At 45.3% G+C, this 26928-nt stretch overlaps 1 protein-coding gene across 3 annotated transcripts in view; it reads left to right on the top strand.

Annotated features, from left to right (window-relative positions):
* The window catches only part of wdr91 (WD repeat domain 91), a 75647-nt gene that overhangs the window by 13145 nt on the left and 35574 nt on the right, over positions 1–26928 (top strand). For 2 of the 3 annotated variants that reach the window (XM_068051087.1, XM_068051086.1), the window contains exons 5-11: positions 4077–4159; positions 4679–4782; positions 6038–6221; positions 6321–6521; positions 7454–7644; positions 8536–8686; positions 14820–14914. In XM_068051087.1, the coding sequence (XP_067907188.1) occupies positions 4077–4159; positions 4679–4782; positions 6038–6221; positions 6321–6521; positions 7454–7644; positions 8536–8686; positions 14820–14914 (1009 nt within the window). The remainder of the gene's footprint in view (positions 1–4076; positions 4160–4678; positions 4783–6037; positions 6222–6320; positions 6522–7453; positions 7645–8535; positions 8687–14819; positions 14915–26928) is intronic. The other variant, XM_068051088.1, reaches the window with a different exon arrangement.

Below are 26928 nucleotides of genomic sequence, written 5' to 3'. Positions count from 1 at the left end.
GCAGTGCATTTTGTAGATGGAACACACTCTTGCCACTGTGCGTTGGTGGTGAAGGGAGTGAACGTTGATGGTGGTGGATGGGGTGTCAATCAAGTGGGCTGCTTTGTCCTGGATGGTGTTGAGCATCTTGAGCATTGGAGCTGCACTCCATCCAGACAAGTGGAGATTATTCCATCACACTCCTGACTTGTGCCTTGTAGATGGTGGGCAGGCACTGGGGAGTCAGGAGGTGAGTTACTCGCCACCGAATTCCTAGCTCTGACCTGCTCTTGCAGCCACGGTACTTGTGGCTGGTGCATTTCAGTTTCTGGTCAATGCTGACCCCCAGGACGTTGATGGTGGGGGATTCAGCGATGGTAATGCCATTGAAGGGGAGGTGGTTTGATGCTCTCTTGTATGAGATGGTCATTGCCCGCCACTTGTGTGGCGCGAATGTTACTTGCCACATATCAGCCCAGGCCTGAATGTGGTCCTGGTCTTGCTGCCTCTGGACACAGGCTACTTCAGTATCTGAGTTGCAAATGGTGCTGAGCATTGCGCAATCATCAGTGAACATCCTCACATCTGACCTTATGATAGAGGGAAGGTCATTGATGAAGCAGCTGAAGATGGTTGGACCAAGGACACTACCCTGAGGAACTCCTGCAGTGATGTCCTGGGACTGAAATGATTGACGTCCAACAACCACAGTCATCTTCCTTTGTGCTAGGTATGAGTCCAACCAGCAGAGAGTGTTCCCTGATTCCCATTGACTCCACTTTTGCTAGGACTCCTTAATGCCCTTTTCAGTCAAATCCTCCTTTGGTGTCAAAGGCAGTCAGTCTCCCTTAACCTCTTGAGTTCAGCTCTTTTGTCCATGCTAGGAGCAAGCTGTAACGAGGTCAGGAGCTGAGTGATCTTGGTGGAACCCAAAAAGAGCGTCTGAGCAGGTATTTGCTGAGGAAGTGCCACTTCATAGCACTGTCTATGAGCCCTTCCTGCATTGAGAGTAAACTGATAGGGTGGTAATTGGCCAGGTTGGATTTGTCCCTTTTGTGTACAGGCCATACCTGGTCGGGAAGATGCCAGTGTTGTAGCTGAACTGGAACAGCTTGGCTAGGGGCAAGGCTAATTCTGGAGCACATGTCTTCGGTACTACTGGCGGAATATTGTCAGGCGCATAGTCTTTGCAGTAACCATAGCCTTCAGATGTTTCTTGATGTCACGCGGAATGAATCAGATTAGCTGAAGACTGGCATCTGTGATGCTGGGGATCTCAGGAGGAGGCTGAGATGGATCATTCACTTGGCACTTCTGGCTGAAGATGGATGCAAATGTTTGAGCCTTGTTTTTTGCACTGATGTGCTGGGCTCCCCCATCATTGAGCATGGGGGTATTTCTGGGGTCGCCTCCTGTCAGTTGTTTAATTGTCAACCACCATTCACGACTGGATGTGGCAGGACTGCAGATCTTAGATCTGATTCGTTGCTTGTGGGATCACTTATCCCTGTCCATCGCATGCTGTTTGACATGCAAGTAGTCCAGTCTTGTAGCTTCACCATGCTGATACTTCATTTTTAGCTATGCCTGGTGCTGCTCCTGGCATGCCCTCCTGCACTCTTCATTGAAGCAGGGTTGATCCCCCGGCTTGATGGTAATGGTAGAGTGGGGGACATACCAGAATACAATTCTGCTGCTGATGACCCAGAGCATTAGCCTGGACCTCTGGATTACTAGTCCAGTCACTGCACACAGTACTTAAGTTGTGGGCGAAATGTTTTATATAGTTCCAGCGTAACCTCCCTATTCCTATGCCTTGGCCAATAACGGATGATCAAATGCCTTCTTAACCACCTTATTGATCTGTCCTACCTTCAGGTCCCTCACTTCCTTTACACCTCTCAGCAACCTCCCATTTGTTGTATATGCCATGTTTGACTTCCCCAAATGCATCACCTTGCACTTCTCTGGGTTCCATTCCATTTGCCACTTTTCTGCCCACCTGATCAGTCCATTGTTATCTTCCTGTAATCTCCAGCTAGTTCCTTTAATTCAGTAAAATGACCTGAGATTCTACACGGAAACATGGTCAAAATTTGACACTGAGCCACATTAGATACTATGGCGGGTAACCAAAAGCTTTTTTTATTTATTCATTTATGGGATGTGGGCATCGCTGGCTAGGCCAGCATTTATTGCCCTTGAAGGTGGTGGTGAGCCGCCACCTTGAACCGCTGCAGTCGATCTGGTGTGGGTACACTCACACACTTCTGTTAGGTAGAGTATTCCAGGATTTTGACCCAGTGACAGTGAAGGAACAGTAATATATTCCAAGTTTGCAGTGGGTGCAAGGTGGGAGGCTGGCCAGGAAAGCAATGGAATAGTCAAGTCTAAAGGCAAAAAAGGCATGGATGAGGGTTTCAGCAATGGAGATGCTGAAACGGGTAGAAACTGGTGATATTACAGAGGTGGCATTAGATGGTCTTGGCGATGTCGAGGATATGTGGATGGAAGCTCAGCTCAAGGATCAAGTAGAATGCTGAGGTTGCAGACAGTCTGGATCAGCCTGAGACAGTGACTAGGGTTAGAAAATTTAGTTTGTGGCAGGACTGAAGATAGGAGCTTCAGTCTTCCAAATATTTAATTGGAAGAAATTTCTGTTTGTCCGATCTGGAAGTTAAAGTGTGACAAATCAAAGGCAGTGGAGGGGTCCAGAGTACTAGTGTTGAGGGAGAACTGGTGTAGACCCATTGTCAGTACTTGATTTGCAGTCTTGTGCTTTCTTGCATTTCCTAATATTCCTGTGCTAGAGGCCTTGATGTTCGCTATTATTTCAGAGGTGCATAGGGTCCAGACTGAGATCTGACAGTTGGCACAAGTGATAGTCTTTATGGCACAAAAGGAGCCATTTGGGCCATCGAGCTAGTGCCGGCTTTCCGTAGAGCGATCCAGTCAGTCCCATATCCCCTGCTTTATCTGCATAGCCTCGCAGGTTTATTTCCCTCGAGTACCCATCCAATTTCCTTTTGAAATCATTCATTATCTCCATTTCTACCATGCTCGTAACCAGCAAGTTCCAGATCATTACCACTTGCTGCAAAAAAAAGTACTTCCTCACATCACCCCTGCATCTTTTGCCCCAAACCTTTAAATATGTGTCCCTTTGTCCTTGGATCACCTGCTTTTCTTTGTTTACTTATCTAAGCCTGTCATAATCGTGTATACCCTTATCAGATCTCCTCTATATCTCCTTTTCTCCAAGGAGAACAACCCCAGCTTCTCCAACCTAACCTTGTAGCTAAAATCCCTCATCCTTGGAATCATTCTGGTAAATCTCCTCTGCACCGTCTCAAGGACTCTCAGATTCTTCCTAAAGTGTGGTGACCAGAACTGGATACAGTTTTCTATTTGGGGCCTAACCAGAGCTTTATAATGGTTCAGCATAACTTCTCTACTTTTGTACTCAGTACCTCTATTCAGGAAGCCCAAGATCCAATATGCTTTGCTAATTACTCTCAATATGTCATGCCACCTTTTAAAGATCTGTGCACATGAACCCCCAGGTCCTTGTTGTCTCTGTATACGTCTTTAGAACTATATTGTAATGAATTGTATATTAACCATTTAGTCTAAAGTGCCTCCCCATATCCCTTCTGCCAAAATGCATCACCTTCCTTGTCTGTATTAAATTCGATCTGCCCATTCTGCTAGCCTATCTATGTCCTGTTGCAGTCAATTAGTATCATCCTCACTGTTTGCCATTACTCGAGGTTTGGTATCATTGGCAGATTTTGAAATTTTACTCCATTCCAATATTCAATTGAATTGTAAATAATGGCACTCTGAGGCTGTAGGTGACTTATCAGAGTTGTATAAGTAATGGCCTACAATTTTACTAGATCTGACTGGCTTGGACCTGATGAATTTGATGTGTCTGATAATGTTACTGCCATATATAGAAGCTGGGCATGAGACTTTCAAGAGGCTATGATGATTCCTTGAAGGAGTACAGATATTTCCCAGGGGGAGGACTGACATTAGAATAAAACATGACCAACTGAGAATAGATAAGTTTTTTTTTCTTTAACTTTTATCACCTGTTCCTGTTATGCTGAACTTTGATGCAGAGGTCCAGAGATGCTCACAACTGCTGGAAGAAAATGAAGCCTTACGGCAGAAGGTAGTGTTTTATTCTAACGAGACCTAGGAGGGGTGAGCTAGGGGTGCTGGGGAAGGGAGAGTGCTGGGGGCTGAAGGGACAGGCAGGGCCTGGGGGCAGTGGCGGGAACTGGCAGGGCCGGGCAGCCTGGCTGAGGCTTGCGGGGGTTGGCAGGGCTGTGGGATGGAAAGCCAAGGCTCAATAATCATAGGTTTTCCCATGCTGATGGCCACACAGGATAGTATGGGAACTGCCGTTGTTTCCAGTTGTTTGTGCTTAACCCTCGGCAATGTACTTTCAAAGTGAGACGTGCAGGCTGGCAAATGGGTTGTTGCCTTTTCCTTGCAGTTTACTTACAGTTGTCAGTGGAGGCATGGGAATCCTCGAGGGTGTTTGTCAGGGTGTCTGTTATTCGTCCTTCCCTGCCTGTGTTTCTCAGTGCACACTGGGGATTTGCAGAAATACTTGTTGACAGGGTTATCATTTGTACTGTAAAGTGCTTAATATTTTGTTTTCCCCTAAATATTTCATGTGTCCCAGCTGTTTGCTCTACAAGCAGAGTCAAGAATGAAGAAGGAAGAGATAATTCACCATAAATTGCCCCCATACATTCAGAACATGGACCGGCTGGGAGATTCAGAATTGTGAGTAGTGCACTGAGGTTTGTTTTGATCAGTTTTTATTGTCGTTCTACACAGGCCAGTTCAAAACAGATCATTCCTCTGGATTGAATCTGGTGCCAGTTCAGCTCTGCAAACCACCCCCTCACCTCTAGCCAATTCCACTCCCTCTGCCGTTGGTTTGTCATGTACTCAAGTACAATATAAAATGTTGTTAGCAACATTCCTGTTTCCTGATTCTTCTGTGAACACTTCATGCACAAAGTACATTCCATCATCCACTGCAACATTTCATGGAGATGGCAGCTTTTAAAGACATTTGTTCATATAGAGTAATAGATCTGCATTATCCAAATTGTTTATCATAGTAATTCTCTCCCTATTCCATGAAGATGTTGATTCCTTGCTGTTGTACAGGCCAATGGATATTTTTCTTCATTTTGTATGGGTAGGTTTAGTCAGCTTCAGCAACTTTTCAATTGCAGTGAGAACTACATCAGAGGCTGGCCCAGTTTTGGCTTGCCATCATTCTCTGTTCACACGCTCCGTTCCCAGATGGTGTCAGTGGGTAATGACTGGAAGTGAAAACCCTGTTAAGTTTTGCCCCTCCCTAGTTCAGGAGCACAGCTATTTACTGTAGGACTAGGGGACGCTGATTTAAGGTTTTGAGCAAGAGATGCAGCGGGGATGTGAGGAAAAAATTTTATACAGTGAGTAGTAATGACCTGGAACACTCTGCCTTTAAGGGCGGTGGAAGTGGAGAGCATGAGTTATTTCAAAAGGAAATTGGATGGGCACTTGAGGGAAATAAACTTACAGGGCTACAGGGATAGAGCAGGTGAATGAGACTGATTGGATTGCCCTACAGAGAGCCAGCACGGTCTTGATGGGTCAGATAGCCTCCTACTGTGCCATAATGACTCTATGTAGTGCTGACAACAGCCAGCCCAGCCCAGGTTGGGAAGTGAGCCTGGACCTTGCCTGTTCCGTGGTCCTGGGATTTCACGTCTTTTTTTTCTTCAGTTCTTGTTTCACGCCTTTAGTGAGAAGTTGCCTTGCTCCTACATTGTCAGAATTTTCTGCCTGTCCTGCAAGAATTCTGGGGTCCTTTTAATAATGTCTTTTTCCTATTCACAGTATGTCTGGTTTCCCTCTGCGACCTGGTACGGTAGAGGCTGACAGTGAGTTGTGCTCTCGCCCTGCTGTGTGCAGTTCTGGAGTCAGGCACATTGGGCCCAAGCACTTTTTCAGCTCAATCTCTGATTTTGTTTATTTGCAGCGATTTGATGTCCAGTCAGAGGACCTCGTCACTACTGTCCTCTCAGACCAAAGCCGGCTCATTTTTGTCATTGTTACTCCCACAAAGCAAGAAACCTCCAGGGAAGAGCCCAGTGCACTCAGGATCTTCGCAGCTGTCTCAGAGTCCTGTGTTGTCTGGAAAGAGAGATGGTACCAACAATCAGGTATCACAATTTGCACTGAGCTCATTCACTATTTCAATGTTATCCCATTCAGTTTTCGTCTCTATCAGGATATGGCTATTCTTTGTTTCTAATGTTCAGGCCTCCAAGAGTAAAGAGAACTCGGCCCCCAAAGATGGGAAAGTGCCATTGAGCACAGCTGCTGACCCCAGTACAGTGCAGCAGCGACAGAAAAGGATGCAGGATCACGAGAGAGAACCAAACACAGTGCAGCAGCGACAGAGGAAGGTGCTGGACCACGAGAAAGAACGGAAGGAGCTCTTGTCCAAACACGCTGCCCAGGTAATGACCAGATTGATCTGAGTGGTGCTCAGGATCGCTCAGATTGACTGAATGTAATCTGTAATGAGCGCATCAATACAAGCCCTGGTGGCCTGGTGCTGCACCATGTATCCAACTAGCAACATGCTGCAGGATCTCTTCAGTAAAATCCTTGCCATTGGGAGGTTTTGAAGAAATTTTGAACCCTGTTGCAGGTTTGGTAAGCAATACTGCATTGCTGTCAGCACACTGCCCTCAGGCTGGCTTTAGATGCAGCCTAGACAGAAAGGATGATGCCACTCGACTGTTTAACAATGAGGATTCTGACAGTCCCAAACTGCTGCTCAGCATCCCACCACCCCTACAAATGAAAGTGGAAGATTTCTGCTGATTTATGGATCAGTTTGATATCAGTTGAGTAATTTATCAGCCAATTATCATTTAAAAACTTGCAATTAATAGTTTTATATTGCTGAAATTCTCACATCTGCTCCTGAAGGTGCTGACTCCTGTGAGGTTTGGTTGGACAGACACATGGAGTCCTCTGGCATTGGAATATAACATGTGAACCTGAACAGAGAGTGCCTGTGTGCTATTCATCACAGAACATTACAGCTAAGTCTGATCCTGCCCAGGTAAATGTTTTGCCTGGGTAGCGATGAGAGGCAGTCCTGGCTGAACTTTATATTAAACACTGAAGCTATTTATATCATCCCATCTGCTGCTCCAGCTGAGAGTAGCTACATCACTCAGAATAGAAATGGGACCTGGGATCCTCTGATCTGGTCGAACGAGTTCCTCCTGACCTTACTATAAAGTTCAAAGGTCACACGAGGTCTTTGTGAAGGTTTAAGAAGTTATTTTATTGAATAAAATGTTGAGTGTAAACTTCACTGATGCTTTATTGCACAGGGGTGCAATGTCACTACGTTATGTATCTTCCTTGTGTGTAGGGTATGGAGAAAAAAACGGAGTCTGGCAGCAATGAGATGGATAATCCCAGCAGTCCTGAGATGGCTGTGGATCAATTGGACTCTCCTACAAAACTGGCCAAGAACAGCCTGGAGCGAGGGAGTGAGCAGCCTTTCATAGTATTGAGTCAGGAGGAATATGCAGAGCATCACTCCTCCATCATGTACTGCGGGTGAGTGGGGAGGGGTGGGGGGGCGGGGATGGTAGTGGAGTGCAGTAATGTCAAGAATTGTCGCTCGGTTTATCTTTTTAACAGCTTGATTGAGTTCTGAAATTTTCTCTCAACTGACGTGTGTGGTAGATTTGAAAACAATTTAACAAAGCAACAGGTTTAATTTATTTTGGGGGGTGGTTATTGTGTGTGGGTTTTGTTAATCAACACGGTACCATGTAAGTTGTCTTTATTTCCCTTCCGAGATGTGTGATGTATCTCGGCAACATCTTTAGTGGGGTTAAGGAATTATATTCCGGGGACTGCCTCTCATGGCAGAATTATTATTCATATGGGCCTTGAATCTAATATGTACATTTGCCACCCAGAGCCTGAATGACGAGGCTTCAGGTGTTGTGAACTGTATCTGGTTGCAGTGCTGAAAAGGAAAGCACTTTATTCCAATGCCTCTACAGTAACTTACCATGCTAAAGTGATTAAATACTGTGTAACATGGCCATCCACAGGATTTGCTTGACAGCCTTTGGGTGGGGGAGCACTGGCTTTATTTTGAGGAAAACTGACTGACCACAGATTCATAGATGTTCATTTCATTGACCTCCTTTTACTTGCGAGTGATATCTAAACTCAGTTACACAACTAATCTGTATCCCTCTCTGGTACTCGTATTTAACTCTCTTGTACTCAAACAAATGAGGTACATTAGACTTCCGAACTATTAGGAGAGAGGCACTGGTGTTGGTGCTCCTGGAGGACCAGCTCTAGGTAATGAGGGGGGTGTACAGTGTTCATGGAGGTGAGGTTCATTATACAGTTAGTGATATTAGTCGAATCATGGTTTCTGAGGATATTGCACTCATTTTGAAAGTGCATCTCTTGTGATTGATTTAGGGTGGATTGCTCTGGTAGGAGAGTTGCCAGTCTGGATGTTGATGGAGTGGTTAAAGTGTGGGCATTTAACCCCACTATGCAGACTAAGGCCACCATAATGTCCAAATCACAGCTGCTTTCCTTGGAATGGGCCACCAAACCAGACCGATTGGTGAGGAACAATCTATGCAATCTGAACATTTCTCAAAGGCGCGGTTTCTTTCAGAATATTCACTGGAATGAAATGGGAAGAGCCATTAGTGAAGTAGTGCAGAGTGATGGGCAGAGTGGCAGAGAGACGTACTACAGGGTGATAGAGTAGCAGGACAGCATGGCGATGAGAAGCATGCAGTGCAGCAATGGGTGCAATACTGTGCTGGGAAATATAACTACAAACGCTAAACAGCCGACTTCCTCATAGTGACTGTAGCACAGCGGCAAAGTATTGAGTGGAAGAAAAGGTTTCCTTTTGCTTTCTGTGTGCCAGTGCCCATTGCTGCTGGTTTGAACACTTAACAGGTTGCTCATGTTTTAATTCCATGAGCGAATTGAACCTGAAGATTCCATTTAATATTGTTTGAGAAATCCTAAAGACATAAAAAAATTACAGAAATTTAAACCAGCCAATGGGAAAACTCATAAATGAAGCCAAATTGCGAAGACTACTTTATTTTAGAAGATACTAAAAGCAAATTGGCTACAATGGGTGTTCATTTTGAAGTTGCACCTTAACTGATGTCAGTTGTGCCTCATTTGGTAGCACCTTTGCCTCTGAGTCAGAAGATTGTGTGTTCAAATTCAATTCTGCAACTTCACAAAACTCAAGGCTGACACTCTCATGCAATACTGAGGGAGTGGTGCACTTTTGAAGGTGCTATCTTTCAAATGAGATGTTAAACTGTCCGCCCTTTCAGGTGGATATAAAATAACCCATGGCACTATTTTGAACTAAGAGTTAGGGGATTTGCCTCAGTTTCCTGGCCAATATATTTATCTCAATCCATAGGGGGCGGCACAGTGGCCCAGTGGTTAGCACCGCAGCCTCACAGCTCCAGCGACCCGGGTTCAATTCTGGGTACTGCCTGTGTGGAGTTTGCAAGTTCTCCCTGTGTCTGCGTGGGTTTCCTCCGGGTGCTCCGGTTTCCTCCCACATGCCAAAAGACTTGCAGGTTGATAGGTTAATTGGTCATTATAAATTGCCCTTAGTATAGGTAGATGGTAGGGGAATATAGGGACAGGTGGGGATGTGGTAGGAATATGGGGTTAGTGTAGGATTAGTATAAATGGGTGGTTGATGGTCGGCACAGACTCGGTGGGCCGAAGGGCCTGTTTCAGTGCTGTATCTCTATAAAAAAAAAAATCAAATCTCAAAACCAGATTATCTGGTTATGATGATACAGTTTGTGGGATCTTGCTGTTTGCAAATTACCTGCATTTCCTACATTACAACAGCGATTACAGAGCAAAATTACCTCATTGGCTGTAAAGTGCTTTGGGATGTCCTTTGGTGTGGAAAGGTGCTCTTTAAGTGCAAGTCTTTCTTTCGTTCTTTATCATTTACCATGTTACTTAAGTGTGGTGTTCAGAGAAGGCCAATTGGGGATGAGCAACAAATGCTGGCCTTGTGACGCTCATATCCCATGAAAAAAGGATCTCCAGTTGCCTATTTTAAATAAACCAATGCTGGGTTCTTCCGATGTAACTAATAGGCATCTACATAAGTTTCCCCTCAAACTGAGGAGACGCCATTAATAGAATTAAACAAAGTGTAGTTAAACTAAAATTAACTCGGTGTCCATCATGAGGGAAATGTTAAAACTGTTTGCAATGGAGGCAGCAGCAGGGAGATAGTCAAAGCAACCAGGCAAGTTTGGACTTTTATCACCATCCCTGTAATAGATACAGTGCTGCCATGTGCTGGTTACTGTACTAACCTGCAGTGTTTTTATCACCATTCCTGTATTCGATGCACTGCTGCCATGTGCATTTTTTCAGGACATTGTGGTGTTTTACATGGAGCTGGTGAACTTGGTCATTGCTTTAGCCCCTTCTTCCATGCCCTTTCCGGCCAGCTCCCCAGAGAGCAATAGGCAATCGGCAGTCGGGATTTCCTGGCAGCTCATGGTGTGGCACTTGTTCTAATGGTCCGGGTGGGAAGCCTCAGCCATGATGTGCTTGCAAATATCATTCACAAAGGAGTTTGTGATGCCCTTGGCCTTGGAGGACATGCTGGTGTCTAAGTGAACCTGCTTTATTACTTTCTAGATGAAGTAATTTTCCTTCCTCAACCTTCTCTACTTGCTGCCCTTTGACACTTACTCAGGGCTTTCCTGGCACCCTTTGGAGCTGATTTTTTTCTCAGGCTATTTGTCATGTGCTGCTTACTGAAAGAAATTGCAATGTTTTCTGCCCATATCATCTGAGGTTCTAGTGTTCAATCTCCATCACTCCCAGGAGAGGAACTTTTCTTAAATATACAACTCAAACCTGTCCTGTTTCGTTGCCATACTCATTCAAATCCATTCTTCTGATCTGTTCTTTAGAATCTTTTCCTCTCACCCTTCCTGCAACCTTTGCCTCTTTTCCTTTGTCTCCCCTCAATTTTTTCTCCTTGCCTCTTCTGAAGCCTCCCCACCTGCTGGCCTGGCTATACTTTCCTCCATCTACCATGCCTAAACCGCCATGGTTGTGATGTGGTCCTACTCACCAAATAACAAATAAATAGAAACAGAAGATACTGGAAAAACTCAGCAGGTTTTGAGAGCTGAAGAAATAGGAGCAGGAATAGGCCATTTGGCCTATTGAGCCTGCTGTGCCATTCAACAAGGTTCTGATTGTGGCTTTAACTCAATTTTCTTGCTGACCCCCATAACCCTTGACTCCTGTGTCAATCAAAAATCTGTCCAACTCAGCCTTGAATATATTTAATGACCCAGCCTCCACTGCTCCCTGGGGAAGAGAATTCCACAGATTAACGACCCTCTGAGAAGAAATTCTTCCTCATCTTTGTCTTAAACGGGAGACTGTTTATTCTGAAACTGTGCCCCTAAGTTCTAGATTCTCCTATGAGGGGAAGCATCTACCCTGTCCAGCCCCCTCAGAATCTTGTACGTTTCAATAAGATCACCTCTCAAACTCCACTACATATCGATTCAACCTTTCCTCATAAGATAACCCCTTCATCCCAGGAATCAACCTAGTGAACCTTCTCTGAACTGCTTCAGATGCAAGTGTATCTCTCCTTAGGTAAGGAGGCCCATACTGTTCACAGTACTCTAGGTGTGGTTTCACCAATGCCGTGCACAGTTGTAGCAAAACTTGCCTACTTTTACTCTCCATCTCCCTTGCTATAAAGGCCAGCATCTGTGGAGAGAAAAGGTTAACTTTTCACATTGCTGGACTTTCACCGGAACTGGAGAAAGTTAGCGATGTTTTAAACAAATACCTAAGCAAGGAAAAAGGGGGGTGGGGGAGGAAAGAGCAAAAAAGGAAAGGTCTGAGATAGGGTGAAAGGCAGGAGTGATTAAAAGACAAAAGGAGTGAAGCTAGCCTTTGGTTTCTCCCCTTTCAGTACCTGGTCTACCCTTCCTGTGACTTCTTTAAAATTCACATACTCTGCTCCAATCCCCCACCCCTAGTCCCAACTCTAGTTTCTCAGATTTCCTCCCTTAGCTACTGCACTGAATGAATCCTCATCCTCATTGACTTCTATCTTCATTGCAACTCACCTTGCCCTTTATGTTCTGATTTCACTGTCCTCCTGTCCGTCCTTAACCTCTCCCTTTTATAGAAACTCGCCTACCCATATTCGCAACCGCCCCTTTGACTTTGCCAAGCCCCATGACTGCTCTACTCCCAGAATGTTGATCATAGACCAACTTTGTCTGAACACTTCCTTGTATCCCTCATCAACCACATTCCCCAAACTCCTTCCACTCTCACTTGCTTCTGGTATACTTCTGGAAAAGATTCTTACAATTGCAATTACAAGCTGATAACTGTCTAGCCTTTGGCCTTTCATTTGCCTTGATTTGGAAAAAAAATCTGGTCCTTATTGTCGAATCCCTCCATAGCCTAGCCCTCGCTAGCTCTGATTTCTTCCAGCCCTACAATCCTCAGATTTCGGTGTTCCTCCAATTCCGACCTCTTGCACATGCCTGATTTTAATCACTGTACAGTTGGTGGCTGTGCCTTCAGCTGCCTGGGCCCTAATCTCTTGAATTCCCTCCCTAAATCTCTCTCTTTACCCCTCTCTTCTTTTAAAACACTCCTTAACCTATCTCACTTGTCCCAATATCTCCTGATGTGGCTCAGTGTCAAATTGTGTTCAATGACACACCAGTGAAGCTTCTTCATACGATTTATTGTGTTAAAGGCACAATATAAATGTATGTTGTTGATACTTGTACAGCTGCTAATCCATTCAAGCTCTCCCCCGTTCCACCTTTGATATCCTTGTCCCAGTAAAACTCTTACTCTCTCCCATCCTGGTCATTCCCCGGGTGTGGCCGTCAACTTTGCTCCAAGTCCAAAGGGTGCAGACGTGAGCCTGTTTAGCACATAACTTTTTTAGGTCTCAGCTATGGCTCAGTGGTGAGACTCTCGCCTGAGTCAGAAGGTTGTAGGGTCAGCGTCACTCCAGAGACTTAAAAAAAAAAATCTCCTTTACATTCTTGGGATGTGGGAGTCACTGATAAGGCAGGTATTTATTGCTCATTCCCTTGTTGCCCTGACTGTAGCTTGCTCAACCATTTTAGAGGGCAATTAAGTGCCACACACTTGGTGCTAAACTGGAATCGCATAGGCCAGACTGGGCAAGGATGGCAGATTTCATTCCCTAAGGGACATTAATGAACCAGTTGGTTTTTTACAACAATCTTATAGCTTCATGGTTTCATTTTTACTGTCTAGACTGCTTGTAACCTCCGTGTCCTTCCTCCCGAGCTGACTTCCAATGCTATTTGTCTGAGACCACCTACTTTCACCTCTGTGAAATTGCCTATCTCCGCTCCTGCCTCAGTCCCTCACTGCTTAAAAAAAAAATCAACTGTGCCTTTTGTCATTTCCAGTCTTGACTATGCCAATGCTTTCCTGGCCAGCCTCCCATTCTTCACTTTCGGTAAACTCGAGCTCATTCATAACTCTGCTATCCATATCCTAAGTGGCACCAAGTCCTATTCACCTGTCACTCCTGTGCCTCTGATCTGAAGTGGCTCCCGGTTCTGCAATACTTCAAAAATTCAAATTCTGATCCTTGTCTTTAAATCTCTTATGGCTTTGTCTGTATCTTCTAAACTACTCAAGGCTGGAAAACCTTCCCTCCCCACCACTCTCCCAAGCTCTGTTCTTCCAACACACTGGCCTCTTGCCCCAGTCCCACCCGCCACCGGCAGCCATAACTTCAACCGTCTGGGCTCCACGTTCTTGAATTCCCTCCCTAACCTATTCCGCTTCTCTCTTCCTCTAAGACCCTCCTTAAAACCCACCTCTTTGGTCAAACTTTTAGCCACCTGATCCAATATCTCTTCCAACATCTGAACTGCTACCATTGTCGTGTGTTTTCACCTATCAATTCAACAGAGTGTTACTGCCTCCTGTCTCGTATTACCACAATGCACAGTCCTTCACTTCCCTTTCCTCACTAACTCACCCTGCCTGCAGAGTGAGCACCTCCTGGAATGTGATTCCCAGAATCTTTCATCTTTTCAGATGTGATGGAATATTGCCAGCTGCTCCTGGAGCTCAGGACCTATGAGCTGATGCACAAAAACTTGTAGACGTTTGCTGTATGTGTGGTCATCCCAGCCACAGAATCTACCCCAGAATGCAGAAGCTAAGTGTCAGCTGTTTTTCTAACTCTGCTCCCACCTCTCTGTTTTTTTTTATTCTTAAGTTTGATAAATGAAACAAATCACTTGGTGATTAATTGCTCAAATAAAGTTTATACCATCTGCACCCCAAGACTGAACTTCCTGTTGAAGTGAAACTCCCCACTGCACTGGCCCTTTGCACTCTAATGATCTCCTGGTGCAGGCTCAGTGTAATTACCTGTCTAGATCCATTTTTGCTATTTCATAGTGACAGAATGATTAAGCAGGGCCAATGGTAATTGGAAATCAAATTCCATTTCTATCGCATAGGATGATGGGCTTTGCATCAGTTTTAGGATAATTTGCTGCAATTTGTTCATTTTGTACAAGACCACAATTAAGAACCAAGTGTCTGCTAGCTGCTGTGAAGGTTTTACTTTGCCTGCCTCAGGATGCTGCAGCTGTGTTTTCACATGCTCCATATTTCTTCTGCAGCTGTTGCTTGGCAGTGGAGTTGGAACGGTCCGACTTTATGATACTGAAGCCAAGAAGAGTCTGTATGAGCTGACAATCGATGAATCTTATCCCAGGTAAGTTCTGGATTCAATGTGTATGTAGAGAGTGTGAATTGGCAAAAGAAGAATTTGCGGGATTGCTGTTTTAAACCTGTTGAAATGTTGAAGCTCAGTTGATTTTCTGCATCAAATACCCCTCAAACATAGAAAGTACAAGACAGAAACAGGCCATTCTGCCCAACCAGTTTGCATCATTGATCCTCCGCGAGAGGCGTATCCCTAATCTTGTACCTGTTTTCAAATCCCTCAATGTCCTCACCCCTCCCTATCGCTAACCGCCCCCAACTCTACACCTTCGAGATAACTGCACTCCTCCAATTCTGGCCTCTTGCTTATCCTGATTTTCATTGCTCCTCCATAAACGGCTGTGCCTTCAGCTGCCGAGGCCCTAAGTTCTGGGATTCTGTCCCTAAACCCCTCTGCCTCTCCATCTCTCCTCATTTAAGACTCTCCTTAAAATCTACCCCTTTGACCAAGTTTTTGATCATCTATCCTGATATCTCCTTACATGGCTCAGTGTAGAATTTTGTGAAGTGCCTTGGAATATTTTGCTTCCTTAAAGATGCTATATAAATGCAGGTTAATGCTCTGTTCCATAAAAGTGTAAGAAATAGGAACAGGAGTAGGCCGTATGGCCCTTTGAGTCTACTCCTTCATTCAATAAGCTCATGGCTGATCTTGGACCTCAGTTCCACTTTCCTGTCTGGTTCCATATCTCTTGTTTTCCCTTGAGTCCACAAGTCTATCTGTTCAAGCCTCGAATGTCCTTAACGACTGAGCATTCACAGCCTTCTGAGTGAGGAGATTCCTCCTCTTGTCAGTCTTAAATGGTCATGCTTTTATTCTGAGACCATGCCCCCTTGTTTTAGACTCTCCAGTCAGGGGAAGCAACCTCTCTATCCTGTGAAACCCCTTCAGAATCTTATACATTTCAATGAGATCACTTCTCTCCTAAGTTCCAGGTCGTGTGGACCCATTGGCTGAATGGCTGCCTTCTGTGCTGTAATGACTATAACATACTACTTAACATCTCCTCATAATATAACCCTCTCATCATAGGAATCAATCTAGTGAACCTTCACTACATACCCTCAAGGCAAGTATATCCTTCCTGAGCTATGGAGACCAAAATTGCGCACAGTACTCCAGGTCTTACCAAAGCCCTGTGCAATTGTAGCAAGAGTTCCTTACTCTTGTACTCCAACCCGCTTGCAATAAAGGCCACTGTGCTATTTGCCTTCCTAATTACTTGCTAACCTTTTGTGTTTCCAATAAGAGGACATCCAAATCTCTGAACACCCAACATTTTAAAAGTTTCTCACCATTTAAACAATATTCTGATTTTCTATTCTATCTGCCAAAGTGAATAACCTCACCCTTTCCCACATTATACTCCATCTGCCACTTTATTGCTCACTCACTTAACTTGTCTATATCCCTTTGCAGTCTCTTTGCATCCTCCTCACAGCTTACTGTCCTACCTATCATGGCATCATCAACAAACTTGGATACATTACCCTCGGTCCCTTCATCTAAGTCATTTAATATTGTTTATAAATAACTGAGGCCCCAGCACTGATCCTTGCGGATCCCACTAGTTACAGCCTGCATGTTCTGCCTGTTTTAAAAAAAAAAATGCCCCATTTACCCCAACTCTCTGCTTCCTGTACGCTAACCAACCCTCTATCCATGCTCATAAATGACCTCCACTCAATGAGCCCTTTTTTAGTAGCAATGTTTTCTATGGTAGCTTGTCGAATGTCTTGAAAATCCAAATATACTGTATCCACTGGTTTTCCCGCTTAATCTACCATGCTAGTTACATCCTGAAAAAGCTCTTAATACATTTGTCAAACACTTTCCCTTTCATGAAATCATGTTCACTCTGCCTAAGTGCCTTATTATCACTTCGGCGAGAGGTGGCATCGTGATAGTCACTGAACTAGTACTCCAGAGGCCCAGGCTAATGCCATGGGGACACTGGGTCAAATCTCACCATGGTGGTTGGTGGAGTTTAAATTCAATTAATTAGCTTTCAATTCCAGATTTTTCTATCATCAAAACTCATCTGGCTCACTAATGTCCTTCAGGGAAGGAAATCTGCCTTAACTGGTCTGGCCTACATGTGACTTCAAATACACAACAATGTGGTTGACTCTTAACTGCCTTCTGAAATGGCCTAGCAAGCCATTCAGTTGTCAAGGGCAATTAGAGATGGGCAACAAATGCTGGTCTTGCCAGCGACACCCACATCCCATGAAAGAATATAAGAACATGGATTTTAGCATTTTCCTAATGTTAGGCTAACTGGCGTGCCGTTCCCTGTTTTCTCTCAACTGAATAGAAACATAGAAAATAGGAGCAGGAGTAGGCCATTAGGCCCTTCGAGCCTGCTCTGCCATTAATTCTAATCATTTCTGATCATCCAACTCAGTAACCTGTTCCTGCTTTCTCCCCATACCCTTTGATCCATTTAGACCCAAGAGCTATATCTAACTCCTTCTTGAAAACATAGTGTTTTGGCCTCAACTGCTTTCTCTGGTAGCAAGTTCCACAGGCTCACTGCTCTCTGGGTGAAGAAATTTCTCCTCATCTCAGTCCTGAAAGGTTTACCCCGTATCCTTAGACTATGACCCCTGGTTCTGGACTCCCCCACCATCAGGAACGTCCTTCCTGCATCTACCCTGTCAAGTTCTGTTAGAATTTCATAGGTTTCCATGAGATCCCCTCCCCCCACCCCCCACCCCCCCAGACCTCACTCTTCTGAACTCCGGCAAATATAATCCCAATCAACTCAATCTCTCCTCATACGTCAGACCCGCCATCCCAGGAATCAGTCTGGTAAACCTTCGTTGCGCTACCTCAATAGCAAGGACATCCTTCCTCAGATAAGGAGACTAAAACTGCACACTATATTCCAGGTGTGGCCTCATCAAGACCCTGTATAATTGCAGCAAGACATCCCTGCTCCTGTACTCGAATCCTCTCTCTATGAAGGCCAACATACCATTTGCCTTTTTTACCGCCTGTTGCATCTCCACACTTAGCTTCAGCGACTGGTGTACGAGAACACCCAGGTCTCGCTGCATATTTCCCTCTCAGTTTATAGCCGTTCAAATAATAGTCTGCCTTCCTGTTTTTGCTACCAACGTGGATAACCTCACACTTACCCACATTATATTGCATCTGCCATGCATTAGTCCACTCACTCAACTTGTCCAAATCACCCTGAAGCACCTCTGCATCGTCCTCACAACTCACCCTCCCACCCAGTTTTGTGTCATCTGCAAATTTGGAGATATTGCATTTAGTTCCCTCATCTAAATCATTAATATATATTGTGAATAGCTGGGGTCCTAGCACTGATCCCTGCGGTACCCCACTAGTCACTGCCTGCCATTCGGAAAAAGACCCATTTATCCCTAACCTTTGTTTCCCATCTTAAAAACCAATTTTCTGTTCATCGCAATATACTACCCCCCATCCCATGCCCTTTAATTTTACACACGGGGTAGGCGGTGGCGTGTTGGTATTATCACTGGACGTGTAACCCAGAGACCCAGGGTATTTCTCTGGGGACATGGGTTCGAATCCCGCCACAGCAGAAGGTGGAATTGGAATTTAATTAATAAATCTGGAATTAAAAGCTGGTCTAATGATGGCCATGAAACCCTTGTCGATTGTTGTAAAAACCCATCTGGTTCACTAATGTCCTTTAGGGAAGGAAATCTGCTGTCCTTACCTGGTCTGGCCGACATGTGACTCCAGACCCACAGCAATGTGGTTAACTCTTACATGCCCTCGCAAGCCACTCAGTTGTACCTAACCACGACGAAGTCAATAAAAAGGAATGAAACCGGACGGACCACCCGGCATTGACCGAGGCACCGGAAATGACAACGGCAAACCCAGCCCTGTCGACCCTGCAAAGTCCTCCTTACTAACATCTGGGGGCTTGTGCCAAAGTTGGGAGAGCTGTCCCACAGACTAGTCGAACAGCCTGACATAGTCATACTCACGGAATCATACCTAACAGACAATGTCCCAGACGCTGCCATCACCATCCCCGGGTATGTCCTGTCCCACTGTCAGGTCAGACCCACCAGAGGTGGTGGCACAGTGGTATACAGTAGGGAGGGAGTTGCCCTGGGAGTCCTCAACATCGACTCCGGACCCCATGAAGTCTCATGGCATCAGGTCAAACATGGGCAAGGTAACCTCCTACTGATTACCACCTACCGCCCTCCCTCAGCTGATGACTCAGTACTCCTCCATGTTGAACACCACTTGGAGGAAGCACTGAGGGTGGCAAGGGCACAAAACGTACTCTGGGTGGGGGGACTTCAATGTCCATCACCAAGAGTGGCTCGGTAGCACCACTACTAACCGAGCTGGCCGAGTCCTAAAGGACATAGCTGCTGGACTGGGTCTGCGGCAGGTGGTGGGGGAACCAACACGAGGGAAAAACATACTCGACCTCGTCCTCACCAATCTGCCTGCTGCAGATGCTTCTGTCCATGACTGTATTGGTTGGAGTGACCACCGCACAGCCCTTGTGGAGACGAAGTCCCACTTTCACATTGACAATACCGTCCATCGTGTTGTGTGGCACTATCACCATGCTAAATGGGATAGATTTAGAACAGATCTTGCAATGCAAAACTGGGCATCCATGAGGCGCTGTGGGCCATCAGCAGCAGCAGAATTGTACTCAACCACAATCTGTAACCTCATGGCCCGGCATACCCCCCACTCTACCATTATCATCAAGCCAGGAGACCAACCCTGGTTCAATCAAGAGTGCAGGAAAACATGCCAGGAGCAGCACCAGGCATATCTCAAAATGAGGTGTCAACCTGGTGAAGCTACAACACAGGACTATCTGCGTGCCAAACTGCGTAAGCAGCATGCCATAGACAGAACTAAGCGATCCCATAACCAACGGATCAGATCTAAGCTCTGCAGTCCTGCCACATCCAGCCGTGAATGGTGGTGGACAATTAAACAACTAACTGGAGGAGGTGGCTCCACAAATATCCCCATCCTCAATGATGGGGGAGCCCAGCACATCAGTGTGAAAGATGAGGCTGAAGCATTTGCAACAATCTTCAGCCAGAAGTGGCGAGTTGATGATCCATCTTGGCCTCCTCCTGAAGTCCCCAGCATCACAGATGCCAGACTTCAGCCAATTCGATTCACTCTGCGTGATATCAAGCAATGACTGAAGGCACTGGATACTGCAAAAGCTATGGGCCCTGACAATATTCCAGCAATAGTACTGAAGACCTGTGCTCCAGAACTTGCCGCGCCCCTAGACGAGCTGTTCCAGTACAGCTACAACACTGGCATCTACCCTGCAATGTGGAAAATTGCCCAGGTATGTCCTGTACACAAAAAGCAGGAGAAGTCCAACCCGGCCAATTACCGCCCCATCAGCCTACTCTCAATCATCAGTAAAGTGATGGAAGGTGTCATCAGCAATGCCATCAAGCGGCACTTGCTTAGCAATAACCTGCTCAGTGACGCTCAGTTTGGGTTCCGCCAGGGCCACTCAGCTCCTGACGTCATTACAGCCCTGGTTCAAACATGGACAAAAAAGCTGAACTCAAGAGGTGAGGTGAGAGTGACTGCCCTTGACATCAAGGCAGCGTTTGACCGAGTATGTCATCAAGGAGCCCTCGCAAAACTGAGGTCAATGTGAATCAGGGGGAAAACCCTCCGCTGACTGGAGTCATACCCAGCGCAAAGGAAGATGGTTGTGGTTGTTGGAGGTCAATCATCTGAGCACCAGGCCATCGCTGCAGGAGTTCCTCAGGGTAGTGTCCAAAGCCCAACCATCTTCAGCTGCTTCATCAATGACCTTCCTTCAATCATAAGGTAAGAAGTGGGGATTTTCACTGATCGCACAGTGTTCAGCACCATTCGTGACTCCTCAGATACATAAGCAGTCTGTGTAGAAATGCAGCAAGACCTGGACAATATCCAGGCTTGGGCTGATGTGGCAAGTAACATTTGCGCCACACAAGTCCCAAGCAATGACCATCTCCAACAAGAGAGAATCGAACCATCTCCCCTTGACATTCAACGGCATTACCATCGCTGAATCCCCCACGATCAACATCTTGGGGGCTACCATTGACCAGAAACTGAACTGGAGTAGCCATATAAATACTGTGGCTAGAAGAGCAGGTCAGAGGCTAGGAATCCTGAGGCGAGTAACTCACCACCTGACTCCCCAAAGCCTGTCCACCATCTACAAGGCACAAGTCAGGAGTGTGATGGAATACTCTGCACTTGCCTGGATGGGTGCAGCTCCAACAACACAAGAAGCTCGACACCATCCAGGACAAAGCAGCCCGCTTGATTGGCACCCCATCTGCAAACATTCACTCCCTCCACCACCGATGCACAGTGGCAGCAGTGTGTACCATCTACAAGATGCACTGCAGCAATGCACCAAGGCTGCTTAGACAGCACCTTGCAAACCCGTGACCTCTACCAACTAGAAGGACAAGGGCAGCAAATACATTAAAATGCCACTACCTGCAAGTTTCCCCCCCAAGTCCCGCACCATCCTGACTTAGAGCTATATTGCCGTTCCTTCACTGTCACTGGGTCAAAATCTTTGAACTCCCTTCCTAACAGCACTGTGTGTATACCGACTCCAAATGGACTGCAGCGGTTCAAGAAGGCAGCTCACCACCACCTTCTCAAGGGAAATTAGGGATGGGCAATAAATGCTGGCCTGGCCAGTGACGCCCACATCCCACGAATGAATAAAAAAAAATTAGAATTTTTAAAAATCTCTTCTGTTGAAAGCTTTCTGCAAGTCCAAATAAACCACATCCACTGGCTCCCCCTCATCAACTCGACTAGTTACATCCTTGAAGAATTCTTGTAGATTTGTCGAGCATGATTTCCCTTTTGTAAATCCATGCTGTCTCTGTCCAATTCTGCCACTGTTCTCTAAGTGCTCTGCTTTAAAATCTTTGACAATGGACCCTAGAATTTTCCACACTGCTGACGTCAGGCTGATTGGTCTATAATCCCCTAATTTCTCTCTACCTCCCTTTTTAAATAGTGGGGTTACATTAGCTACCCTCCAATCTGTCGAAACTGTTCCAGAGTCGATAGAATCTTGGAAGATGACAACCAATGCATCCACTACTTTTAGGGCCACTTCCTTAAGTACTCTGGGATGCAGACCATTAGGCCCGGGGGATTTATCGGCCTTCAATCCCATCAATTTCCCCAACATCATTTCTCGACTAATACTAATTTCCTTCAATTCCTCTCTCTCACTAAGCTATGTGTTTCCCAACATTTCTGGTATGATATTTGTGTCCTCCTTTGTGAAGACAGAATCAAAGTATGCATTTAGTTGGTCAGCAATTTTTGTTCCCCATAATAAATTCCCCTGTTTCTGACTGTAAGGGACCTACATTTTTCTTCAATCTTTTTCTCTTCACATACCTATAGAAACTTTTACAGTCAGTTTTTATGTTACCCACAAGCTTCCTCTTGTACTCTATTTTCCCCTTCTTAATCAATCCCTTGGTCCTCCTTTGCTGAATTTTAAACTGCTCCCAATCCTCAGATCTGTTGTTTTTTTCCTGGCACCATTTATATGCCTTTTCCTTAGATCTAATGCTGTCTCTAATTTCCCTTGTAAGCTAGGAAAGGTTTGGCTACCTTTCCCGTTTTACTTTTGCGCCAGACAGAGATAAACGGGCGGCACAATGGTGCAGTGGTTGGCACCGCAGCCTCACAGCTCCAGTGACCCGGGTTCGGTTCTGGGTACTGCTTGTGCGGAGTTTGCAAGTTCTCCCTGTGACCGCATGGGTTTCTGCCAGGTGCTCCGGTTTCCTCCCACAGCCAAAGACTTGCAGGTTGATAGGTAAATTGGCCATTGTAAATTGTCCATAGTGTAGGTAGGTGGTAGGAGAATTGAGGGAGGGTGAGGATGTGGTTGGGAATATGGGATTAATGTAGGATTAGCATAAATGGGTGGTTGATGGTCGGCACGGATTCGGTGGGTCGCAGAGCCTGTTTCAGTGCTGTATCTCTCTGTGACTCTTATGACTAAACAATTGTTGCAGTTCATCCATGCGCTTTTTAAACGTTTGCCATTGCCTATCCACCGTCATCCCTTTTAAGTAACGTTTCCCAATCCGTTATAGCCAACTCACGCCTCATACCTTCGTAGTTTCCTTTACTGAGGTCCAGGACCCTAGTCTTAGATTCAGCTACCTCACTCTCCATCATGTTATGGTCGCTCATCCCCAAGGGGTCTCGCTGTTAAATTTGCTACCTTTCAGCCGACTGGGATTATTCCGGAATCTAGGGAATTTCAGAAGTTCGCAACTAATGTATTCACTATCTCTGCAGCTACCTTCCTTCAGCCCCGAGTTGTAAGCCATCAGGTCCTGGGATATTCTGACTTTTAGTCCCATAAGCTTTTCTCTACTGATTTACTGATATCTTGGATTTGTTACTTATTCACCCATCGTTCCCCACTATTTTTGGTATCTTCCACTGATACAACTGCAGTTGAGACTGTTATCTTCAAAACAAGAGGTTTGAACTTCCCAGTGACTGATTAAAGAATTACGCAAAATTTCATATTTTAAGACTTTTACTGTAACTGAGCTAAAAATCAACTTTAACCTAACAGTACTTGGGCATCTAATATACTAAATTAGAGAAAGTTATTTCCCATGAATTTGATGCACTCAAACCCCACATTTATACGTTAGTGTTCTAATTGAATCTTTGCAGTTAGATGTCCCAATCTCCTTCCAGTTACATTGGTCCCAGTACCCTTCTCAAAAATAACAGATGTCCTCTTTGCTCACTTCTTCTGAGCACACTTGACTGATCTTCTCTTAATAAGGGAATCTCTGCTTCATAAACCTTGAATGGGGTTCAAATTTTAGCATCCTTTTGCTGTATGTGTTCTGAGAGCCTTTGTTTTCTCTCCTTCTGAGGTTGCTGCTGGTATTTGTGTCTTCCTTTTTCCTGACAGCCTATAGACCGAGGAATGCCTGTTGAATTTATCCAGAATCAAAATCCAATAGTGGTTTTCTTTTTATAATCAGTTCATAAGTCTGGGCAAAGCAAAACCACCTGGGCTGCCTTTTGTTTCCAGGTGTTAGCAATTGCAACTTGAATGTTCAGTTTTTAGAGTCCCTGGCTCCCAGTTTATGATCTGAGTCTTGGAGAGTGAAACCCATTGTCCTTCAGTTATTATAACTTTGCACTGTGCTTTCAGAAGGATCTTTGATCTGGGTTCCTTGTGTTTATGCTAAAGAAGACTCCTGGCTTGTCTCTGGACAAGCTTGATGTGAGGTCACATGTCTTCTTTGAATTCTGTTTACACTGCATTAAAAATCAGTTTTGTTTTAAAAAAAAAACCCAACATACTACAAAGTCCAGTGTTTCATAACACTACTGTGAAGACATACAAAATATTTAACATCTCTGCCATTTCCTTATTCCTATTATAATTTCTCTTCGACTTTTAACAGACCAACATTTACTCTCGCTAGGTTCTTTCTATTTACATACTTCTAGAGGCTTTTAAAATCTTTGTTTCTTGCTAGTCTGCAGCAGATGGTGAGGGAACCAACAAGAAGGAAAAACCCACTTGACCTCGTACTCTCAAATCTACCTGTCACAGATGCATCTGTGCATGACAGTATTGGTAAGAGTGACCACTGCACAGTGCTTGTGGAGGCAAAGTCCTGTCTTCACCTTGAGGGTCCCCACCATCATGTTGTGTGACACTACCACCGTGCTAAATGGGATAGAATTCGAACTGGTCTAGTAACTCAAAAGTGGATATCCATGAGGCGCTGTGGACCATCAGCAGCAGAATTGTATTCCACCACCATCTGTAACCTCATGGCCCAGCATATCCCCCACTCTACCATTACCATCAAGCTGGGGGACCAACCCTGGTTCAATGAAGAGTGTCAGCTTGGTGAAGCTATAACACAGGACTACTTGCATGCCAAATAGTAGTAGCAGCATACGATAGACAGGGCGAAGCAAATGTACAACCAATGGATCAGGTCTAAGCTCTGCATTCTGCCACATCCCCGTGAATGGTAGTGGACAGTTAAACAACTGACATGAGGAGAAGGCTCCACAAATATCCCCATCCTCAATGATGGAGGGAGTCCAACACATCATTGCAAAAGACAAGGCAGAAGCATTTGCGTCCATCCTCAGCCTGAAGTGCCGAGTAGATGATGCATTTCGGCCTCCTCCTGAGGTCCCCAGTATCACAGATGCCAGACTTCAGCCAATCTGATTCACTCCATGTGATATCAAGCAACACATGAAGGCACTGGATACTGCAAAGGCTATGGGCCCTGACAACATTCTGGCAATAGTACTGAAGACTTGTGTTCCAGAACAAGCTGTGCCCCTAGCCAAGTTATTCCATTACAACTACAACACTGGCATTTACCCAGATATGTCCTGTGCACAAAAAGCAGGACAAATCCAACCCGCCAAATACCGCTCTGTCTGTCAACTTTGGAACATCAACAAAGTGATGGAAGGGTTTGTTGACAGCTGTCAAGTGGCACTTGCTCAGCAATAACCTGCTCACTGACACTCAGTTTGGGTTCCACCAGAATCAGTCAGCTGCTGACCTCGTTACAGTCTTGGTCCAAACATGGGCATTCTGAAGGGGGAGGGTGAACAGTCAGAGGTCCTGGTACACATTGGTATCAATGATATAGGTAGAAAGAGGGATGAGGACCTGCAACAAGAATTTAGGGAGCTAGGTAGCAGATTAAAAAGCAGGACCTCAAAGGTTGTAATCTCTGGATTACTCCCGGTACCACGTGCTAGTGAGTATAGGAATAGGAGGTTTGAGGAGATGGTGCAGGAGGGAGGGCTTTAGTTTTCTGGATCACTGGGTCTGTTTCTGGCAAAGGTGGGACCTGTACAAGGTGGATGGGTTGCACCTGAACCGTAACGGGACCAACATCCTTGCTAGGAGGTATGCGAGTGCTGTTGGTGGTTGGGGGGCGTGGGGTTTAAACTAATTTGGCAGGGGGATGGGATACAGAGTGGAGGTACAGTAGGGGATGATGCACAGTCAAGTATAAAAGAGAAACTGAGTCAGTCTGGAAGGCAGAGCAAATATAGACATGTGAAGGCACAAGTGAAAAATGCAAGGCTGCATTGCACATACTTTAATGCAAGGAGTCTTACTAGTAAGGCAGATAAATTGAGGGCGATGATTAGCACATGGGATGATATTGCTATCACAGAGACATGATTGAGGGAGGGGCAGGACTGGCAGCTCAATATTCTAGGGTATAGAATCTACAGGTGAGACGGGAGGGGGTAAAAGAGGAGGTGGCATTGCACTGTTGATCAAGGAGTCAATTACTGCAGTAAGGAAGGATGATATCTAAGAAGGCTCCTCAAATGAGGCCATGTCGGTAGAACTTAAAAACAAAAAGGGGGTAATCACTTGGCTGGGAGTGTACTACAGGCCTCCAAACAGTCAAGGAGAGATATACGACCAGATATGTTGGCAAATCTCAGAGGTGTAAAAATAATAGGGTAATAATAGTAGGGGATTTCAACTTCCCCAATATCAACTGGGATAGTCTTCGTGCAAAAGGCTTAAAGGGGGCAGAATTCTTAAAATGCATACAGGAGAGCTTTTTGAGCCAGTATGTAGAAAGTCTTGCAAGAGAAGGGCAGTACTGGACCTAATCCTAGGGAATGAAGCTGGGCAAGCGGTAGAAGTGTCAGTGGGGGAACATTTTGGGGATAGTGACCATAACTCTAAGATTTAAAGTAGTTATGGAGAAGGACAAGAATGGACCAGAAATAAAGGTACTGAATTGGGGGAAGGCCAATTTCAATATGATAAAACCAGATCTGGCCAAAGTGGACTGGGAGCAGCTACTTGTAGGAAAGTCTACATCAGACCAGTGGGAGTTATTCAAAGAGGAAATAGTGAGAGTTCAGAGCCAACATGTACCTGTTAAGGTGAAGGG

Source organism: Heterodontus francisci, chromosome 18, assembly GCF_036365525.1.
Source record: "Heterodontus francisci isolate sHetFra1 chromosome 18, sHetFra1.hap1, whole genome shotgun sequence".
Classification (NCBI taxonomy): Eukaryota; Metazoa; Chordata; class Chondrichthyes; order Heterodontiformes; family Heterodontidae; genus Heterodontus; species Heterodontus francisci.
Note: the sequence above shows the minus strand (reverse complement) of the source record. Positions and strands in the feature narration are given on the sequence as shown.